Source organism: Pezoporus occidentalis, unplaced genomic scaffold (genome assembly GCF_034315485.1).
Source record: "Pezoporus occidentalis ecotype Australia unplaced genomic scaffold, CSIRO_AGI_Poc_V1 ctg35, whole genome shotgun sequence".
Lineage (NCBI taxonomy): Eukaryota > Metazoa > Chordata > Aves > Psittaciformes > Psittacidae > Pezoporus > Pezoporus occidentalis.
Window position 1 is genome coordinate 2324052 of NW_026915483.1, and position 19017 is coordinate 2343068.

General features: G+C 46.7%; 1 protein-coding gene and 1 long non-coding RNA gene across 6 annotated transcripts in view; one reads left to right on the forward strand and one right to left on the reverse strand.

The window, feature by feature from the left end:
• Window positions 1-17211, reverse strand: part of ADAMTS9 (ADAM metallopeptidase with thrombospondin type 1 motif 9) — an 82827-nt gene extending 65616 nt beyond the window's left edge. For 4 of the 5 annotated variants that reach the window (XR_009966923.1, XM_062630228.1, XM_062630226.1 and 1 more), the window contains exons 1-6: window positions 16836-17211; window positions 16328-16716; window positions 14998-15160; window positions 1432-1718; window positions 266-349; window positions 47-168 (exon numbers count right to left, since the gene is read on the reverse strand). Coding sequence is in view for 4 of the 5 variants with exons in the window: in XM_062630228.1 (XP_062486212.1) it covers window positions 47-168; window positions 266-349; window positions 1432-1718; window positions 14998-15160; window positions 16328-16716; window positions 16836-16929 (1139 nt within the window). In the remaining variant the exon portion in view is untranslated. Of the gene's footprint in view, window positions 1-46; window positions 169-265; window positions 350-1431; window positions 1719-13573; window positions 13706-14997; window positions 15161-16327; window positions 16717-16835 lie in introns of those variants that run through there. The other variant, XM_062630227.1, reaches the window with a different exon arrangement.
• LOC134169572 (uncharacterized) lies at window positions 16686-17783 on the forward strand. Its single transcript, XR_009966924.1, has 2 exons — window positions 16686-16897; window positions 17440-17783. It is a non-coding gene; the product is annotated as an uncharacterized LOC134169572 (long non-coding RNA).
• The last annotated feature ends 1234 nt before the right edge of the window (window positions 17784-19017 follow it).

The window sequence follows — 19017 nt, forward strand, 5'->3', positions numbered from 1 at the left end:
TCTGATATATGACAGGCTATAGTTTTCATGAGAATATTCACCATACCTGGTAACAAGCACAGCTGTATCATGTTGAAGGTGACTTCCTTCAGGGTGGTTCTGTGATTGCTGCCATTGGCAGAAGTTTTTTAGTGTTGTCTGGGCATTGTAAGATATTGCAGGACCATCCTAATAAGAAACACACAGCAGGAATTTACTTATTCGTCGCAATGCCCACTACAAACACCACTGTCAAACAGCAGGTGAAGAAAATCGCTTCCATTACCTGTTCATTATGTATCACCACCAATTTCACAATAACGATATTAATTAAATTTCCAATGCTTGGGTCTTTGTAGATAGAAGCCACCTGATTCAAATAGAATTGTTCAGAATTATTGTTAACATTCAAGGAAAGAAACAACTAAGACAACACGTTGTTGGACGAGGCCTTGGGTGAGATGGTTTAGTGTGAGGTGTCCCTGCCCATGGCAGGGGGGTTGGAACTTGATGATCTTAAGGTCCTTTTCAACCCTAACTATTCTATGATTCTATGAGTCATTCTATGAGTCTATGTTTTCCATTCTGTAACTGTTTTATCCCAGAGCTGCTCTTCTGTCCCACTCAGTGCTCTGATGCTACTTGGAGAGACCTCCTACCAGAAGCACAATTTCAGAATGAGGCAAACCTGCTGGTATTTTAGAAACCAGACATTTCCTTTTGCTTTAGTGCACATTTCATCAAATTACAGGATCATTCTGCTCTGAGATACAATGACCACCAATCAAGACTGTCAAAAGCAACTTATTCTCCCAACTACCTCATTTTGATGTAGAAAGTTTTAGACCACATATTCAGTGCACTTCTACCTTCAAACAGGATGAAAATCCCTCCAGTGACACAACTATGGAAGATAGATATTCATTCCAGTCACTCTGCATCTACAGAGCTGCTTATCTGGGGATGGTACTACTGCATCCTAGTACCAGCAGCTACTAAAATGCTTGTTCTCTGCCAGGAAAGCCCATCCCAGCACTATGCTAAGGATCCAGGTGACCCCAGGCTGCTTCTCCTTGCAACAGCAAGGGAAGGTAGGCACCTGTGTAACTTGCTAGCATCAGTCCCTTGGAAGGCACACTTCCCAAAGTACCTTTTTAATTCAGTTGCTATTTCACATGGGCTTAAATAAAAAGAAGACATGGACTGAAGGGCCAGTGATATTTCTCTTAATTCTTGGTGTTTGGAAAGGTGGAAGGGAGAGATGTAGGAAAAGTCTGGGAAGAAAGACAACTCCAACTAGTGATTCCAAGCTGTACTCTAATCCCAGCACTATCTCCATGCCTGGCCTAGGCAAACTGATGGTACTGCACATGAACACAGCAGAAAGTGTGCTCTGTGATGCCTAGAAAATGATCCGTGGGTAAATGTACTCCTCCTAGTTGAATTACTCACTATTGACATTAACGTTAAGACATAGTGCTGTAGATTAGCTCCATGGTAGGCAACCATCCTGCTGTCAGCCACCACCATCACTTCCACAAACCGAGGATAGGAGAGAAACCGCTTTGTTCGTTTGTGGCTCTTCTTTTCAATGATGTTCCCAGTCTTGTTGCTATCTGCAGAAAATGAATTCACTTCCAGACTGTGTTTCAACATCTCCACGTCAGATAATATACTGCTTTCGGCCCACTCTCTTCTCCAGTGTTTCCGCTTGTTCTTTTTGTGACTGTGTTCATGATCTATGATTGAAAAGCAGACAAAAACACCAAGTGCAATTTGGAGTGAATAAAGTTAATACCACATATCAAAATAGCTATTTCACTTCAATAAAGAGTCAGCAGGCTTGTTACAAACAAGTACCCAAACCAGAAGCACTCTGTGGAAGGCCACCATGTAATCCAACATCTAAGGCTTTTCTTAATCTTTAAACTAACCTTACAGAAGTCAATGGCACTTCAAGATGGACATTCCCATGAAGTTTCCCTGCAGCAGAGCTGTCTCCTTGCCCATGCAGGAGGGATGGAGCCTGGGCTGCCATTCAGTTTAACACGACGTGAGCCCCATGATGGTAATTAGCCACCGCAGCGACAGTGTGAGGATTCTGGGCACGTCCAAGGTGGCCAGGAAACCACAGGAAACAAAGGTCCAAATCCTGTATTTCTAACTCAGGCATGAAGGACGGCAGGATTTGGCCTTCATAGCAAAGCAATTATATATGATTTATTTCTGTCTCTAACAATAACATGGCTGGGCTTCAATTCCCCCCCTCCCTTTATTATTCTGTGCTACAGGAATGGTAAAGGTCATCTAATAGCACAGCTGCCACTGGCTAAAGAATAGAATTCAGGAAGTTTCACATATACTGCTTTTGATATTCAATTAGGCCAAACATAAAAGCAGCCTGAAAATATACTCCATGCTGATACAAAGACGACAAAGTGAAGAGGGAGAACAGGCAAATAAAACATATGGAACGTGTACAATTAAGATTTACCATCTGATTAGTATGTAATTATAGCATTATTTAAATGTAAGAGCAAAATCAATCTTATTTGATGCCACTTAATTTTTAATCAGTTCATCATAGGAAGTAGCTAATTGAGTGTGATTCATCCATGAGAGACTATTTGCTTCTGCATTTAATATAAAGCCAGATCTGAACTACTCATCTAAGACTCTAGGCTACAACCCTCACAATCTTTGTAGCTTTAGCCTAATTTCATCATGGTGGTGGAAAATATCACATTTCCTTATCTGACCCACTGAGTAGGTTAGAGGAAGCATAATATTAGGGAACAAAGGAATACTCAATGCTCAAACAAGATCAAAATGATAGGAAACTTCTTAGCTATTTTTCCTGTGTAGTTTCCTCTTAGGATATTTTGTAATAATTTCCAAAAAAGGACATATAAAATACATTCTCCAATATCAAGGGCAGGCAAAGGGGGTCAGCCAGCTTCTACCTATTTGAAAAATACTATCCTTTTGTCCTATGTGTAAATAGGCAATACAGTATTCAAGAATTAAATCCTGTTTACTCTGCACTACCTAGAGTCCTATGAATTCCCTTCTTGATATAGTCCAGACCACCTTAATACAGCAGAGAGCCTGAAGTTATTTGACTAAGAATTTGAGAAAGCCAATAGCATTTGTGGTTATAATTGGATTGCCCTAGTTCCTCTGCACTAATCAATGGCCTTGTGTTGGCAAGGTTGTGCTCTTATGCTGGCACCGCTTTGTGGGCAACCATGACATTATCCTGACTCATTCAGTGCCAACCAGTGCAGGAAGCCAACTATGCATACAAATAACTTAAAGGTGTGAAGAAGACCAGACTCAGGAGCAAGTGCTAACAGTCCTTCAACCAGCTCCCCTCCTCTCTGCACCCTCAGCCAGTCCCTTAAATTTTCCTTTTAAATATCCAACTTAAAAATAGAAGTGCTAAAAGAAAATGCATTAAGGATGAGGAGATGACCAACAGAGCTCAAGCGAGGCTGAAGGCAAGGCTGCAGTGTGAAGGCAGAGTTCTGCACTATTCACCACCATGGCTCCATAGGGCCCCAAATGGAACCATGGGGCTAAGGCATCTTCTCCTCCATGCAAAGGATTCTTTGGAGAGAAAGTGGTTATACAGGAGGTATTTGAGTTGTTGATATTCACTAGGCTTGCACTGAAATCTTGCAGCTAGTGCTGGCATATGCTCAAAAAAGAACCTCAAACTCCCCCAAAACCATGAAATGCCAGGTCTGATTCTAAGAGCCTCAACCTGATGTACTGTGCAGGATCAACACAGGCAGCTATGCCCAGCACAGAGGAAAAACTGCCTTTTTCCTTTTGCAGAGATCAGGCACAGTGTCACAAAATCATTTAGGTTGGAAAAGATCCTTAAGATCATTGAGTCCAATTGCTAACCTAACACTGCCAAGTGTCAGTACAGTATCTGCACTTCCCCTGTCCAGCACATAGATAAAGTCAGCCCCATCATCCCTTCAAAAGCTGACATTATTTTCCAGGTATGAATCACTCCAACACTTACAGCACACTATTTGGACAAGTCACATACAGTATGTTTGCCAGCCTAGTTACTGTAAAACCAAGCACACAGCAGGGGTGCATTATATGTAAAGCCACTCCTGGACTTTGACAGTAGTGAACTGTTATCTTCACCCATCTTTCTTGCATGTAACTACACTCAGAGATGGTGCACATTCACCTGTAAAAAATTAAACACTAATGGCAGGGCACTGCTCTCAACCCACCCATAAAACCCCACCAGCATTAATGGGAGTTGCATACAGGCCCTGCCAGTACTCACTGTGCCTGGTGCTGCTGTTATCTTGCTCTGTTACAATGGCCACAAGAGCCATACCCTTATTGAATGGTGCAGCACACTGCCATTGAATCAAGCAGAAGTGAGATTTTCTCAAGTTACAGAAGAAAAGTTCAGTTTTACAGTGACAGCTTCCCACTGCCACACACAGCACCAAAAAAGGGTGCAATGTTTTTCCACCTGGGTTTCCCTTTTTTTAAGTTTCCTATTGTGTTAATATATTAACAGAAATCAGGAAGAATGGTTTGCTTGGCAAGCTCTCAATCTCTGCAAATGACCTGAAAAACATCTATCTACACATGGCAGGAATCAGTTGGGTTGAAGTAATAAAACATTTGCTTTAATCTGCAAAAAAACCTAAGCCCAATGGGTAGACCAACACTTTAAACCCATGCAAACTACACATCAATAATTCAAGTACTGGGTGAGTCTATGCACTGATTCAGCAGTTAATGTTCATTCAAGAGGTGGCTAAAAGGCTGCTGGAATAATGTCCATTTAACAGCTTGCTTTACTAAGCTAGTCTATGGTGTTTGCACTGTCTTTAGACAGAGCTGGAGGTCTATGTCCATTTTTCTTTCTGCCTGGTTTCTTCTTTGTTATGTGGGACTTATAAAGGAGACCCAATCCTGTGACAGGGATAATTCCTCCTTGATGGCATCTTCCCACTTGCACTAGAAGCCTCAGCCCAGAGCCCACTGAGCTGACTTATGGATGATTTCTACTGATTAATGGACTTTGAATCTATCCCAAGGGAGAGGGCAGAGGAGACTCAGACTGAGTACTTTGCCTGCATGAAGGGGTGACAGGGCAGAGCCAGGGACTGTGGAGACAGTGTTCTCACAGGAGAATGGATAACTGGTACATAAACTCTGAATAATCCTGAAAGATACAGCAAGGCCATGAGAGGCCCGAGGAAGCTTAAGCAAGCAAGATAAGAAGAAGCTGGAATTCACTGAGTTAATGAGAACTGTGGACTGTTGGCAAGCTTTTGAGGTCAAGTTCTCACACCTGTGCTTAACCAATTATATGTTAGTCACTGAGGTTCTTCAAGACATGTATCCAATCATAATATGCCAAATCACTGTAACTGCATGTAAGAAATAGTATATAAGGAGTTAAGGGTTTGTAATAAATTTGGCAATCGCTTGATCACATTGATCATCTCTGCATTGTCCGTGACTCCCGCGTCAACAAGGGACTGCTTTTGAAATAGTAGCTATTGTTATGTTAAACCCAAAAATTAAAAGAAAGTGTGATCGCTTATCCCAACAGTTCTAACTTTTTCCATTTCTACATTAACTTGTCCTTGGAATAGAAAGCAATTTGCACAATTAAATAAGGCATGGGACAATGCAAGCAATTGCAGATCAGCTCCAAGTTCATGAAAGCTGCACATAACAGGGGGAAGACAGTCACCAAAAAAGAGACATAAAAGAGATCATGAGGGGGGAAAATAATCTATTTCTCAAGCTAATAACATTAACAACTACTCCAAGCTAGAAGTGGAGCATGGTCCTTTCAAATTAACCTACTATCAGACCTTTCCTGAATGTATGACCTAGGATATTGAACACAGTTTGACACTCAGTGCTTGGCCCATAGCACTCTTAGACCTACTCTGATCCAGCTGCACAGATGATAAAACCATCATTTGGAAGTTATTTATTGCACACCTCCAGTCAGTGTGTGACCTGCAGGAGCCACTGCAGCAAACCTTGTTCAAGCACTCCAGTACAAGCTACAGCTACAGTTGGCTGGTCTGAATTTGCTGTCTGTAGCTGGTACAACAGCAGCCACTGAAGTGTCTGTCATCACTTGGAAAAGAGAGGCAAGAGGCAAAATGGGTCTTCTTCATACAGAGGTCAGAGTGGCTGAAATCAAACCATGTTTTTAGGCTCCCTTTGCCAGGAAATGGGATGGAAACTGACTCCTCTTGAAGACCCACACAGGTCCTAAGCTGGACCAAATGATTTTTCTTAGCTTTAGGTCTGCTTTAATTCTCTATCAATATGCTTTATATCTCTATCTTTCTTTCAATATACCTACAGATACAGATATCCGTCTGCTGCCAGCAGCTGCTCACCAGGAATGGTAATGTGGGAGCAGCAACTGCCATGACCTGCACCACACTGAGACAACTATGAGCAGGACTAATCCTGCCTTCCCTCTGGATAGCTCTGTGGCTGTGCAATTGGAGCTGCTGCTATAGATAGAAAGGGGAAACAGGCTTTAGAGGTGAGATCAGTGACCTCCATCAGAAGGGAAATGAAGGATAGGGGCCACCCAGTATCCAAAGAGAAAGATATCCTGCACCAAGAGTGGAAATGAAAATTTGCCTAATTATTCTAATCTGCAAACCAGAAAGTGTTCAAATGCAAATTAATCTGAACCTATTTAACGGAGAGATCAACTGAAGTATCAGCCTTCATCAGCAAGAGCTGGATGAAACTGCATAGATCAAACTTTCACAGTTGGAACTATTGAAAATGCAGTAAAATATCAGACTGTGCCACTATTAGAGAAATATGAAAGAGAAATAGTTCAATTTTGCCCATATTGTTCATACTATGGTATGGGCTCAAAAGTGTTCCCTCCCAGACTGTTCCAGGAGCATCAAAATAATGGGCTTCTACAGAGAAGTTTTCTTTACTATTAAGAGAAATGTTTCCAGGAACAGATCACAAGCCCTCATTACCCAGGTACACCTTGATAATTTCTTGCCTTCCTCCCCTTTGAGTTACATAGGTACTCTTCACTAAGTGGCTTCCCAGATCTCCAACTGGAGCAATGTTAAGATGCTCAGAAAGGTCCGTGCCCAGGAGCACGGTGCTGAAGATGTCCCCCATGTCAAGCCCAGAGCCTGGAATCTGTGTTTGTAGCCTATGAAAATACTCTTCAAGGCCAGAAAGCAACACTACAGAGCCATGAGCAGTTTAGACTGGCATGAAGCATCACTGATACAAAAATCAGCAGCTACCACCTGCAGTGGCTTTGGCTATAAGGACTCAGCCTTGGAGCTGTCAAGGCTCAAGGTGATGCTGAGCCCACCTATGTCATTCAGGGTGATCCTGCCTTTCTTCCTGCTGCTTCAACCAGAATGCTTGAGAACCATGGACTTGCAATTAGCACCAATCAACTTCTCTCAGTAAGAAAATACTCTCTGTTTTTATACCATGCAAGCACTAAAGACCACACATACTCCAGACATTTCCTTTCCTGATGATGTATGTCAGAATGCATTCCAGCTTTAAAGAATTCTTTTCTGCCTAAGGTAAAAAGTTGTATGTGAAACCAGCTATCAATTTCACACAGTAGACAGAAACCAGATTAATGAACAAAACAATAAATTGCCTCTTTAAGAAAGCAGATAGGAACATGTGAGCTGACCATGTGGCAGAAAATGATTCAAGATCATCTTACAGAAAAGAAATAAGTAAATAACTGCACCTCACAACCTCAAGGCAGAAAAGGACCATTGCAGTGGTTCAAAATTGGTTTAAGGTATGCTTGACAGAAAGCTACAGTGCTGAAATTCACTGATACCAGTTCCATAATCCACTGATTCAAGAAGAAAAATAAACTAGCCATGGAGAATGACTGAAAAAACATGGCAAAATAGCTTGAAACCCACCCTGATACTTTATGGGGTTGGGCAGTTCGCTAAAGTACATTGCAGTGTTTCACCTGTGAGTAGACACGTATTTGAGCCAGGCTGTGGGTGACACTGGTATGAATATACCATGGGCACACTGACATACACTGGTGGTATTTCAGTACATCAGGAAAACAGCCAGAGCTGCTGCCTTTGGCACTGCCAGGGCTAATTAAACCTATTTGCCTGCAGCACTCTAGAGGTTGCACTTGCTGAACCTGACTTCTGCTTTGCAAGCCACAGGAGCACCTGAAATACTAAGCTTGTTTGCTTGCTCTTAATTCAACTCCCAATGCGTGACAGCCTCAAGTGCACCAACACGTTATCCATGTTCGTGTCTAGTGATACCTAGGAGGTACCATGCCAACAGGAACAACACTGGGATCACCATAGCCTTGTACTAAACTCAGTCAAAGATCAAAAGATCAGAAAAAAATCCCATTAGAAAGAAAGAAACTTAACTGGTAATGACAATACAGGCACGTGGAAAGAAAAACATAAAATCACTGAATGGTTTGGGTTGGAAGGGACCTTAAAGATCATCATGTTCTAACCCCCTGCAGTGGGCAGGGACACCTTTCACTAGACCAGGTTGCTCCAAGCCTCATCCAACCTGGCCTTAAACACTGCCAGGGATGGGGCATCACAGAAGTCACAGAATAGTCAGCCTGTTTGCTTTCACTAGTATATGCTATGGGGTACAGATGGAAAGGACCCAACTGATACCTCCCAGCTTCTCCCACCTGCCCTTCCTCAGTGGATGTCCACACAGGCGATGTAAAAGTAGTTGAAAAATCACAATTACATCAATTTTGATTCCAGGAGAGTAATTTAACTCTCTTCAGTTACCATGCTCAAGTTGCAAAACAATAACCAAGCAATAATGACTTGCTCAGCCACAATCTTGGTTTTCCACCATTAGGGTACCAGACTTGATACATTTTTAATATTAACAACAAGATAATTCATGCACCTCACTTGTAACTCACATTGAAAAATTTTAAAACAAAACTACAGTATGGGATCTGCATTACCGGCTGTAATCACATTTTTTAACCAAAGTCAGTCTAATACCTTATTTCACTTGCCAGCACACAGCAAGATAGCACAAACATCCCAGCCTGATCCCTTCCTAAGTCAGTATGGGAAAAGCTTATGCTTGACATCCCAGGCCCATCTGAGCAAGTACTAGTTGGCTGTTACTGCGCTATTACCTCAATAGGAAGCCAGAAATAGAATTAATTACATTAGCATATGGGACTTGTGACGTAACTCTCTTATTCGCCGGTTTTGGGAGGGAAGGAAACCTGAAATAATTACTATCTTAGTATAAATTACAATTCACTTCCTCAAGATGAGAAACTTTTCTGAGGGAAAGAACGAAGCCAATGTTTTACCCTGAGGCCAAGAGCAAAGCTGACAGCTTAAACAGACATTTGAAGGAGCACAGGGATTGCTCAACCTGGAAGCAAAGGCTTAGGGAAACCTCCCTGCAGATCTCCTGCAAACCCAAAGCTACGTGAGACCCAGCACCACAGAATTTGCCTGAAGACCTGCCTGGAAACCAGACACCTAGAATGTGAAGTTCTGCTGGATGGAGGAGTTGAAAACCAAAGTAAGGTCACAGACAGAATGAAGACAAATGGTCCAAAAGGAACAGCAAAAATACAAGAGGGCTTTAGACCAACAGCTTGACTGAAAAGGAGCTGGGTTTTCATCATGGACCAGTCACCAGAACACAAACATTGAGTCCTGTGGAAAAGGACATTTAAAGTTTCTGCTTCAAACCTGCTATAAAATGAGACTGTAACATGTATAAGTGGTCTGAAGAATGAGTATGAAATTTTCCACCTCTGGCCTGTTTGGCCACAGTCCCCACCATTGACAGTCCTAACATGGGATATATACCTCAAACTGCAGGTCAGGCTGGAGAAAGAGCTTATCACCTACCTGAACAAAGAGACCATGATACATGGAAAGGGACAAAGTCAGGCTTCAGACATGGTGCCAGACCCCCAACACATCCTCACCCATGCCACCTCCTTGGTCACAGCACCGGTAACACATTAGCTGACCCACCCTCTATCAACCTCAACCTGGCCACTCCTCAAGCACATGGGAACACAGGGGCAGGACCATCTCCTCCTTGTGCCGTGGGTTCATCAATGACTCTTTCCATCTGGGTGGCACTGGGAAAGAGATGACAACTATCTGTAATAGCTGAGCAGGCTGATGCTAATTATCATGCAGAAAGAAGATCGCAGTCATGGGGCTGGCAGCACCTTTTGCTTGCCCAAGACCCAGGGCAGCACTCCTTTGCTCTGGGGGCTCCCCAGTGTCACGTTCAGTGTGAAGGGTTGTTACATTTACTATGAAAGGGTAATCTGTTACAAATTACTCATTAATGCAACTGTAAAATCAGTGACATATTACTGATTAAGCCCATGTCATGCTAGCTCGGCGGCAAGACTTGGTTCACGCTGATTTGTCTTGCGCTTTTTACAGCAACCTTTTCAACACAACTTACATGCACACAGCTTCTTTTCTCCTCCTCACCCGTATGAGTACACAGCCTTGTCTTTTTGGAGCTGCAGTACACATGTGCTGCCTCCTGAATAGTCCAACTGCTTTAACACCTTGCAGCTAAATACCCAGCTGCAAATTTGAGACCCTTTTACATCTGTTTCTGGGAAGTGCTAAGCCTCCAGGCTGTGCCCAGCAGCTCTCTGTGCTGGTAATGCATATGAGTTTTGGAAAACAACCTCAGCAGCTGAGTCACTGGGCTTTCCCACCTCTGCCAGCAGCCAGCTCTGCCCAGGTAAGATCTGCTCTGTCCTGTGCTCCTCTGAGCCCATTTCCAAACCCTCACCACCTCAGCGAGAATTGCTGGAAGGCCTCTTTGCTGACTGCAGCCCCTTGGCTCTCCTCCAGAAACAGGAAAGCTCTAATCATCTTCCTGCTAGTTTGGCACCGTTGGAGTGTTATTGCTGCTTCTGCATGAGGAGTTTTGCCCGTGGTGAATATTCCCACTTTAAGCACTCTCATTAAGGAGCCAGGACTTAGTGCAAGATCCTCACACACAGCCTTGGAGCCCACATCTGACACGCCAGCCTCAGGACAGGCATGGCTGACCAGCAACAAGTCATGGGAACAGCTAATGCTCACTAAAGATTTAGTCCTTGATTCATTCATCTTAGCCACTGCTGGGTCTTGAATATAAAAGAATTATGAAACAGGGAGGTATTTGACTGACAAAGCTGGGAAGGAAATGGAAAGCACATATCAGAAGAGCAGTAAAATGAATGCAGTGGGAACAAACAAGGAGCTGCCCCAAAAGAGTTCATTCAGGAGCACCGCAACAGGGTCACAGTAAAAGCAACAAGGAATTGGCAAAGTCTGGAGCAATGAAATAGCTGAGCATGCAGCAGAACTGGGGAGACAAGAAAGCCCAACTCTTGCATTTATAGTCATGGGCACAAGGCAGCTGTGGCTTGGTGCCACCAGGCAGGCGGAGGCCAATCTGTCTCAGAACAAGGGGTGGCCAACAAGCAGAACGGTTGAATAAGACTCAGTAAAACGCTAATGCTACCACAAAACCAAAGAAAACTGGAAGAGCTCCAGAGAATCCAACAACCAAAATATACCTAAAAAACATATCAATGACAGAAAATGTGGGAAACATGAGAGAAAGAAGAGGCAGTAGAAAGGGACACAAGATGCAGAGCAAGAGGTGGCCCAAAGTGGTTTACTCAGGTGATGACTAGAGGCAGTGTGACGTTAGCATCTGCAGTTGGACATCTCTCTGCCATACCAAACCTCTGGGGTTTCACATGGAAACCAGTGGGTAGGGCTGGCAGGTCTGCTCCTCGCAGGAGGTCAGACTGGATGGGCCGGTCAGATTGCTGCTGCTGGCCCCCCAGTACCGGCCGGCACAGAGGGACACAGCTGCAGGATGCAGCTACGCGCCTTTTATCATCGGAGTCAGATTGTTCCTCCGCAGGGCGCAGGAAAGCTCCACTCTCCAGCTTCGCAATGAGCCACTTCCTTTTCTTCTTTTTTTAGGATCAGAATTTCTTTTCCCTTCCTCCTCCACCTCAAAAAAGCGGATATTAATAATTTGGATCGGAAAAGCTTGCTATCATGAAGCGATGGGTGGTAGCGGCGCTGCACCTACTGACATCACGCTCTCAACCAGGCCAAGCCTTCATCCCGTCAGGGTTATTCAGTAAAGTGCAACTAATTATTCTGCCAGATCCTTGACCAGATGACAAATTGATTCACGGTACTAACTAAAAGAAGGGAAGGAGGAGAAATTGCACCATTTCCTATGACTGAAACTACATTAACCTGTTACCCCAAGGAAAACTTTGTCAAAAGTTTTTATTGCGGTGGCTGAGCTATACACCAGACGCTGAAGTGCATTGCCAGGAGACCCTGGTTTGTGCTATGAAAGTTCATATTCAGAGCACAGTTTGCATTAGATATCCATCAGCGTTCAGAGAAGAAAGGCCTTTTTTCACAACATCTGCAGAGTATCTCGTATGTCAGAGAACCTAAAACCATTATCAGAAATGGCTAATTAAAACTTCTATAGAAAATCAAATACATGTTTTTCTAAGCTGACCTGAGGATGCTGAAAACCAAAAGTAACACCAGGAGACCACTGGAAATGAAAGCTTTTACTCAATCTGTCAGTCAACTCACAAGGGAAACTTTTCTTGGATACTGCAATAAGTCTATAATTACATCATCATGGCAAGGGCACACCGGTGTGTTGCTTATTAATCGTTTCCAGGAAGAAGACTATCAGAAAGCTGTTCTTAATAGCCCCAGTGCCCGGCAATGCAGGCTCCCTTGCTCACTGCAGGGTGGTACCAAAGATCTCCTTTGCATTAATTTCCTCTTTGAGCAAATTTCAATCCCTGCCAGAAGCCTGCAAAGCAAATGCACCTTTTCACACATTCTTCTCCCTGGATTCACACAACTACCTACAGCTCTAACAAGCTCCCCCAGACTCTCATGAAACCATTCTTCTCTGCTGGGAGTGACAGATGCACCCTGTTCAAAACAGTGAGTGCTACCAGATTTTGTTTTTTCTCCTCTGCTCCAAAGACATGTGAGATGCCTCCTTTCCACCAGATCCACGGGGAACACCAAGGTTCAGCATTGCCCAAGCTGCCCTGCACATGCTGCTTAAATTAAGTGACCAAGAATTCTTCACCATACGTCATACTGTTTCAAAACCTTGGACAATGGTGAAAGAGGAAGCAAGAGATGGAGAGAAAGAGGACAGGAGGACAAGTAAAACTGTCACACCTATCTGGAACCTTAAAGCTTGTATGTGAGAGGCAAGATCTTCTCCCTCCACTACATGAAGCAACTGAGAAGAGCAAGGAAATAAAGATAAACAAGAGGCAAAGCATGTTGGAAAAGAGGAGAGAGATATACATCATATATATAATACCATAGATGGAGCATTATTCTTGTGAATCATGATCCAGAAGAATAATACCCTCAATGGAAGCTATGACAGTGGTGTGAAATACAGAAGGCTGTTATAACGGCACAGAGTGAAGACCACAAGCCAAAGCCAGAGCCCTCCCAGCTACCTTCGATTCAATGAGTCCTGTGATCTGCTGCTCCGTTCCTCCAAGGGCTACTGATGCAATGTGCCAGATTCCGTGTTTCTTTCCAACTGTTCTGAGTCTCCTGCATCTGATCTCAAAGAAGGGAGCAGAAACAGCTGGAAGAGAGAAACCAGAATGGCATAGTCCAGCAGCAACCCTTGGAAGAACAAACAACGATGGCCTTGTGAGAGGTACCATTGTCCCCCAGCACGTATGCCTGTATGTGGACATGTGTCCACATGTCTTCTAGAAGAAAAACATGTTCCTAGTGCATCGGCTCTGGCTGGTCACAGAGCACCAGAGCATCTTCTGAGGTAGCACGATCAGTTCAAGCTGAACAGACCGACAACTCAACAGCACAGCCACAATCCACAGTCATGGGTGCCAAATGAGTCACGCGTGTTAAATGAAGCCTGAGTTTGGCACCACGCTTCTCCTCCAGTGGTACCTTTACTCCCTGAGTAACTCCACCTACTTTGCAGCACATGAGCGGCTTGCAGCCTGCACAAGGGAAGTCAGTCAAGGTCTACTCTGTTTAGACTTTAAAGCTCCTGCAGATCTAGCTGCAGGCCAAAGGAGGAGGGCAAAACAGTAGGTGAAACAGGAGAGAACTTAGTTATTTGCTGCCAAAGAAGAGGATTAGTTGTGAAAATCAGGAAGTCAATGAAGCAGAGAGCAGCAGGAGGCCACTGCAGATAATAGGGACAGTAGGAGCAAGGCTATTGCTCACCAAGGCAAGTGAAGGGGAGATAAAGCCTTGTGCTCTTTCATATGTGCGATGACTAGAAAGAGGGAGTGAGGAGGTCAGGGAGATGGTGCTGGTGGAGAAAGGGCCATGAGGGAAAAAGGCCTTTGAAAATGAACCATGGAAAAGTGATTAATAAGGGAAGAACTGTCAGGCCTGGTGTTAGGACCTTCTCATTTCCACTAGAAAGAAATAACACACTGCAAATCACAAACACATTTGGGAAGGGAAGACCAGGAGCACAGCAAGACCAAGAAGTCATTTAAAGGACAGAAAGATAATTTCAGACAGAGAACAAATTAGATTAGGATAGTTAGAAATTACACGTAGGAGAGGACACAAAGCAAGTTGAAATGTTCATGGGATATTTAAGGCAAGACAGCCCAACGGATCTCTTGCCAGCCTCAGCAGGGATGAAACGGAAACCTAACATTTTTCCTGACCACAACCTCCTTCTAACCCCTTACTAGGAAGCACAGGCGCACCACATCTCTCCAGGACAGCAGTACCACCACGAGCCCGGTCCTAGCTCACACAGCACCATTTCTAGAGGGGTCCCTCAACTCCACATCCCTTGTGCCCCACCCAAACCTACTGTTTTTACTGCATGAGTTCCCTTTCATAGGTGCCAAGTCACCAAGAGCAGTAACAGAATGTGTACCTGGAGTGTCGCAAGTCTGCCTGTCCCCTGAAGAGTTCATTGGAGGTGTCCGGTGTCGGTAGACTAGATGTGGTTTATTGTGCTCTTCTTCATACTCCTGTTCTTCAAGTGATAGCAGTGGCTCTACAAAATAGTCCCCATCGTCAGACTTGAAGGTGCCTAGCTGAGAAGGACCAGAGAGGAGCAGAGGGTTAGCTTTGGGCAATGACAAACCACGGAGCAGGACTACCCAACGTAATGAGTGGTTAATGAGGGAGTGCCTGGTTCTGCAGTAACCCATGTGAGCTTCAGGTCCCATCACACCAACACCAGGCTGCACTGCACCCTGCAGCCATCCCACTGCAATTTACGGAAAGCAAATTACTAATCCATAGGTCAGAAGAACAAGAGAGGCATGTCTACCAGACCCTGTCCCTGTGCCATTTACCACACCACTCCTACCCAAGGGGAGATGGTGCTGCAGTATGTTGGAGGTCTCAGTACAACTCTATCTGGTTTTGCTGGTTTTCATACAGCAGTTCTTCCTGAGACAGGCTTTCAACACACATGTAAGGACCAGAGGGAGGTGTCCAGCCACTGAAATCCCAACTCATGATAAAACACCAACACTCCTGGTTGCATGTGACTATGAACATAGGGATTTGGCATGTAAACAAGATATCCAAGACTAAAAGCCATCCTACACTGGGATGCATGACCAGTAACTGGTAGGGAGGCATGCCCATGCACACACACGTGTAGTAGGCGGGGTGTACACACTCAGGGGAGCGACCGACCAACTGGAGACAGCAGAGATCCCCCTGGGCACACCTGGGACAGGCACCCAGGGTGCTATAAGGCACCAGAAAGGTCAGCCCTGCTGGGACCTTCTGCTCATTCCTTCGCTAACATCCCCCTGCAAAGCAGGGCACCAAGAGTGGCTGCCAGGCAGCGTGCCTTTATCACCCCGTGGGCCATGCCCTGGGGTGCAGGACGGCTCTGGGGTCAGCGCTGTGGGGAGCCTCCATCACCCTTTTGCAGCCCTCGCCAGCACTCCGGGGCCAGGAGGGTGTCTGACCCGCTGACCTTCCCGCCGGGGTGCCACTGGGTGGCAGTTTTTCCCCCCAGACCCGCGGAGCACCCTCTGCCGGAACCACAGGGAATAATAAAAGCGGGGTGGAAGTCACCCCCGATAGGGGCGAGCCGGCGCCGCCAGCCCTTATTCCGCGGGCGGAGGGAAGGGGCCGTCCCCATCCCAATGCCCACCCCTCCCTCGTCCCGCTCCTCCTCCTTGCTTCCGCCCCGGCGCGCCGCCGCTGGGCGCCCGGCGGGACCGGGACGCGGGTCTCACCATCCCGGAGCAGAGGCTGATAACGGCGGTGTGCCGCGGGCGGGCGTTGACGTGCCCTCGGTAGAAGCAGTGCTTCACGTCGGCGTTGGCCGCCTCGGCGTACAGGCGCCGCTGGTGGGCGGCGGGCTCTCCCAGGAGGCTGACGGTAAAGAGCGGGGCGATGAAAGCCGAGCTGGCTGTCAGGTTGAAGAGGAACTGCTGCCCGAAGGCGGAGAGCCTGTAGTGTGCCTTGTGGGAGGCGGCGGAGGCGGCCATCCAGGCATCGGGGGCAGCGCTGGTGCTCCGCCGCCGCCGCCTGAAGTGGACATCGGTGGGGAAGGGCTCGCCGAACTCATTCACCCGGGTAGGAGTCACGATCTCGTACTCGCTGAGCTTCTCCAGCAGCTTGGCTGCAAGGGAAGAGAACCACACGCCCCTGAGTGGGGAGGCCGAGCCCCCCACCCCTCGGGGGGGGGGGGGGGCAGCACACCAGCACCCTCCCAGTACCCCAACCCCAGCACCCCCTTACCTTGCCTGGGGTGCAGCTTCTGCCTCCTCGCTCCTATCCTCAAGCCGTCGATGAAGAGCGTGGTGAGTGCCAGCGCCAGCGGCGCCAGCTGCATGGTGCTGCGCGCTGTCCTCAGAGGAGAGCAGCCTTCCCCGCTTCCCTTGGCTCTTCTTTTCCTCCTTCTTCTTCCTCTCGTCCCCCTTCCCCCACCCCCCCTTATGTTTTTTATCCTTACTTTTTTTCTTCTCGCCCCCTTCTCCCCCCTCCCCGCCCCCCGAAGTGCGGCCGGGGGAAGGCGCCGGAGCCGGGCGGCGTTAGGGGCGGGCGGGCCGGAGGGGCGCGGGGCGCCGGGGGCCGCGCATGGTGCGCGGGGGGCGGACGGGCCGGGACCGACACCGACGGGCCGGGACGGGGGATCCGGCCGCCCGCCCGCCTGCCTGCTTCTCCCTCGCTTTCCGCCTCTCCCCCCGTCGGGCTGGTGGCCGGGGCGCTCCCGGGAGCCAATTTAAGGGGCTGGGCTCCATAGATCAAGCAAGAGGAAAGATCCCGCCCTGCAGAAGGGACAGCCCTTCCTCTCTCTCTTTCTCCCCCCACTTCCAACATGTCACTTTCTTTCATTCCCGAGGAACGCCGGAATCGCAGGTTTTCGCCAAGAAAAGCCCTCGCTGCTGCGGGACGGGATGGGGCGGGTTGCGGGGGGCTCTGCCGCGGCCCCCGCTGCTCCTCACCGATGGATTTAAGAAGGCAAAGTGGCCCGGGCGTAGCGTCACCGGCTGCTACTGAGCTGCAAGGTCCTGGGGGAAGAGCGACCCTGTCACTCGCCGAGAAGAGAGCCGAGCTTTCTTACGTAATTGATGATTTTCCTTCTTTCAAGCATTCTGAGGGAAAAGAAAGATTTTTTCTTTATCCGAGTTTATTTTGGTTTACAATTTGGAAGTTTTTCTATTGAAATCTAAGACATCCTTTAGAGTTCGATGTAATTAAACATTGTCTTCTACCCTTCCTTAAACCAAAACCCCAAACCTTGGTTTTAAGTTGTTCACTTTCTTCACTCGACTTTGGGACAAAGAACAAATGTTTGCTGCAGGAAGGTAAAGCTTTAAAATACATCAATTCAGAATCCACTTCTGGCCAAACAGCACCTCCTGGCTCTTTTAAACTAACTGCCAAAGCCCTAACAAACCTCAGCCATTAGCTCCTGGGCAGGCCCTCAGCCACAGCTCTGCACAACAGGGCACAGTGCAGGAATCTCCATGCTGGTGGAGACCCAAGTCAAATCATCACACCTTTAGGGCAAGGCATAATGGCACGTAACCTTCCAGCATGGCATTGTGCCTGCTCTTACAAACCATGTTTAATTCGAGTCTTGGATGCTTACAATAAGATAACTCACCCGTGTTGGCTTCAGGGGCTTGACAAAGCTGGGATGCTTCCAGACTTAAGTTGCCTCGCATGCAGCCAGCTCCAAGAGCAGCACTGGATCTTCTCACTATGTCCAGTCTTAGGCTGGTGTGAGCATGGCTGTGGCTGTCTGATGGTCCCCCAGATCTGAGGAGCAGAGAGGCATCTCCCTGCTTCTACTCTGGGTGTGCAGGAGCAGCGATGTGCCCATTCTGGTATATGTTGTCCTCTGCCAGAAGCAGCTCTTCCCTATGACCGAACGTGGTTTTATCTCTATGCACTCACCTGCTCATGAGCAGACCTGGACCAGATTTGCTTTTAATGACACAAAGGGCTGCACAAGTAACATCTTCCTATCCTTGCAGCTAATTCCTTGCTCATGCCCCTATGTTAAGAAAGAAACCCTCAGAGGAAAGACTAGACTATTCTAAAATAACTTCAATCTGCAAAGCCTGCTGAGGCTGCCAGGCAAACTCCTGGCTTGCATGGCTTTTCCTGTCTCGGCATGAAAGAATATGGGCATTCCCACCCGTCCCACACTGAGCTGTGTCCTGATTGAGGCGGAAAAGCCACCAAGGTCCTTGGGCTGCTGGATGAGCAAAAAGGGGAATCTCAACATCAATGCTTAGCAGCCCAGGAATTCACTCCAGGCATGTTTTCTTGCTCTGATTCTTGATGATTTCTGTCTCACCACCAAATAAATGACTTAACTCACAGCAGAAGTAATACCTGTTCCCTGAGCTGCAGTGTTGCTCCACTGGGCTAATGGGAGCATCCTGTGCATTCCAACACCTTCCCACAA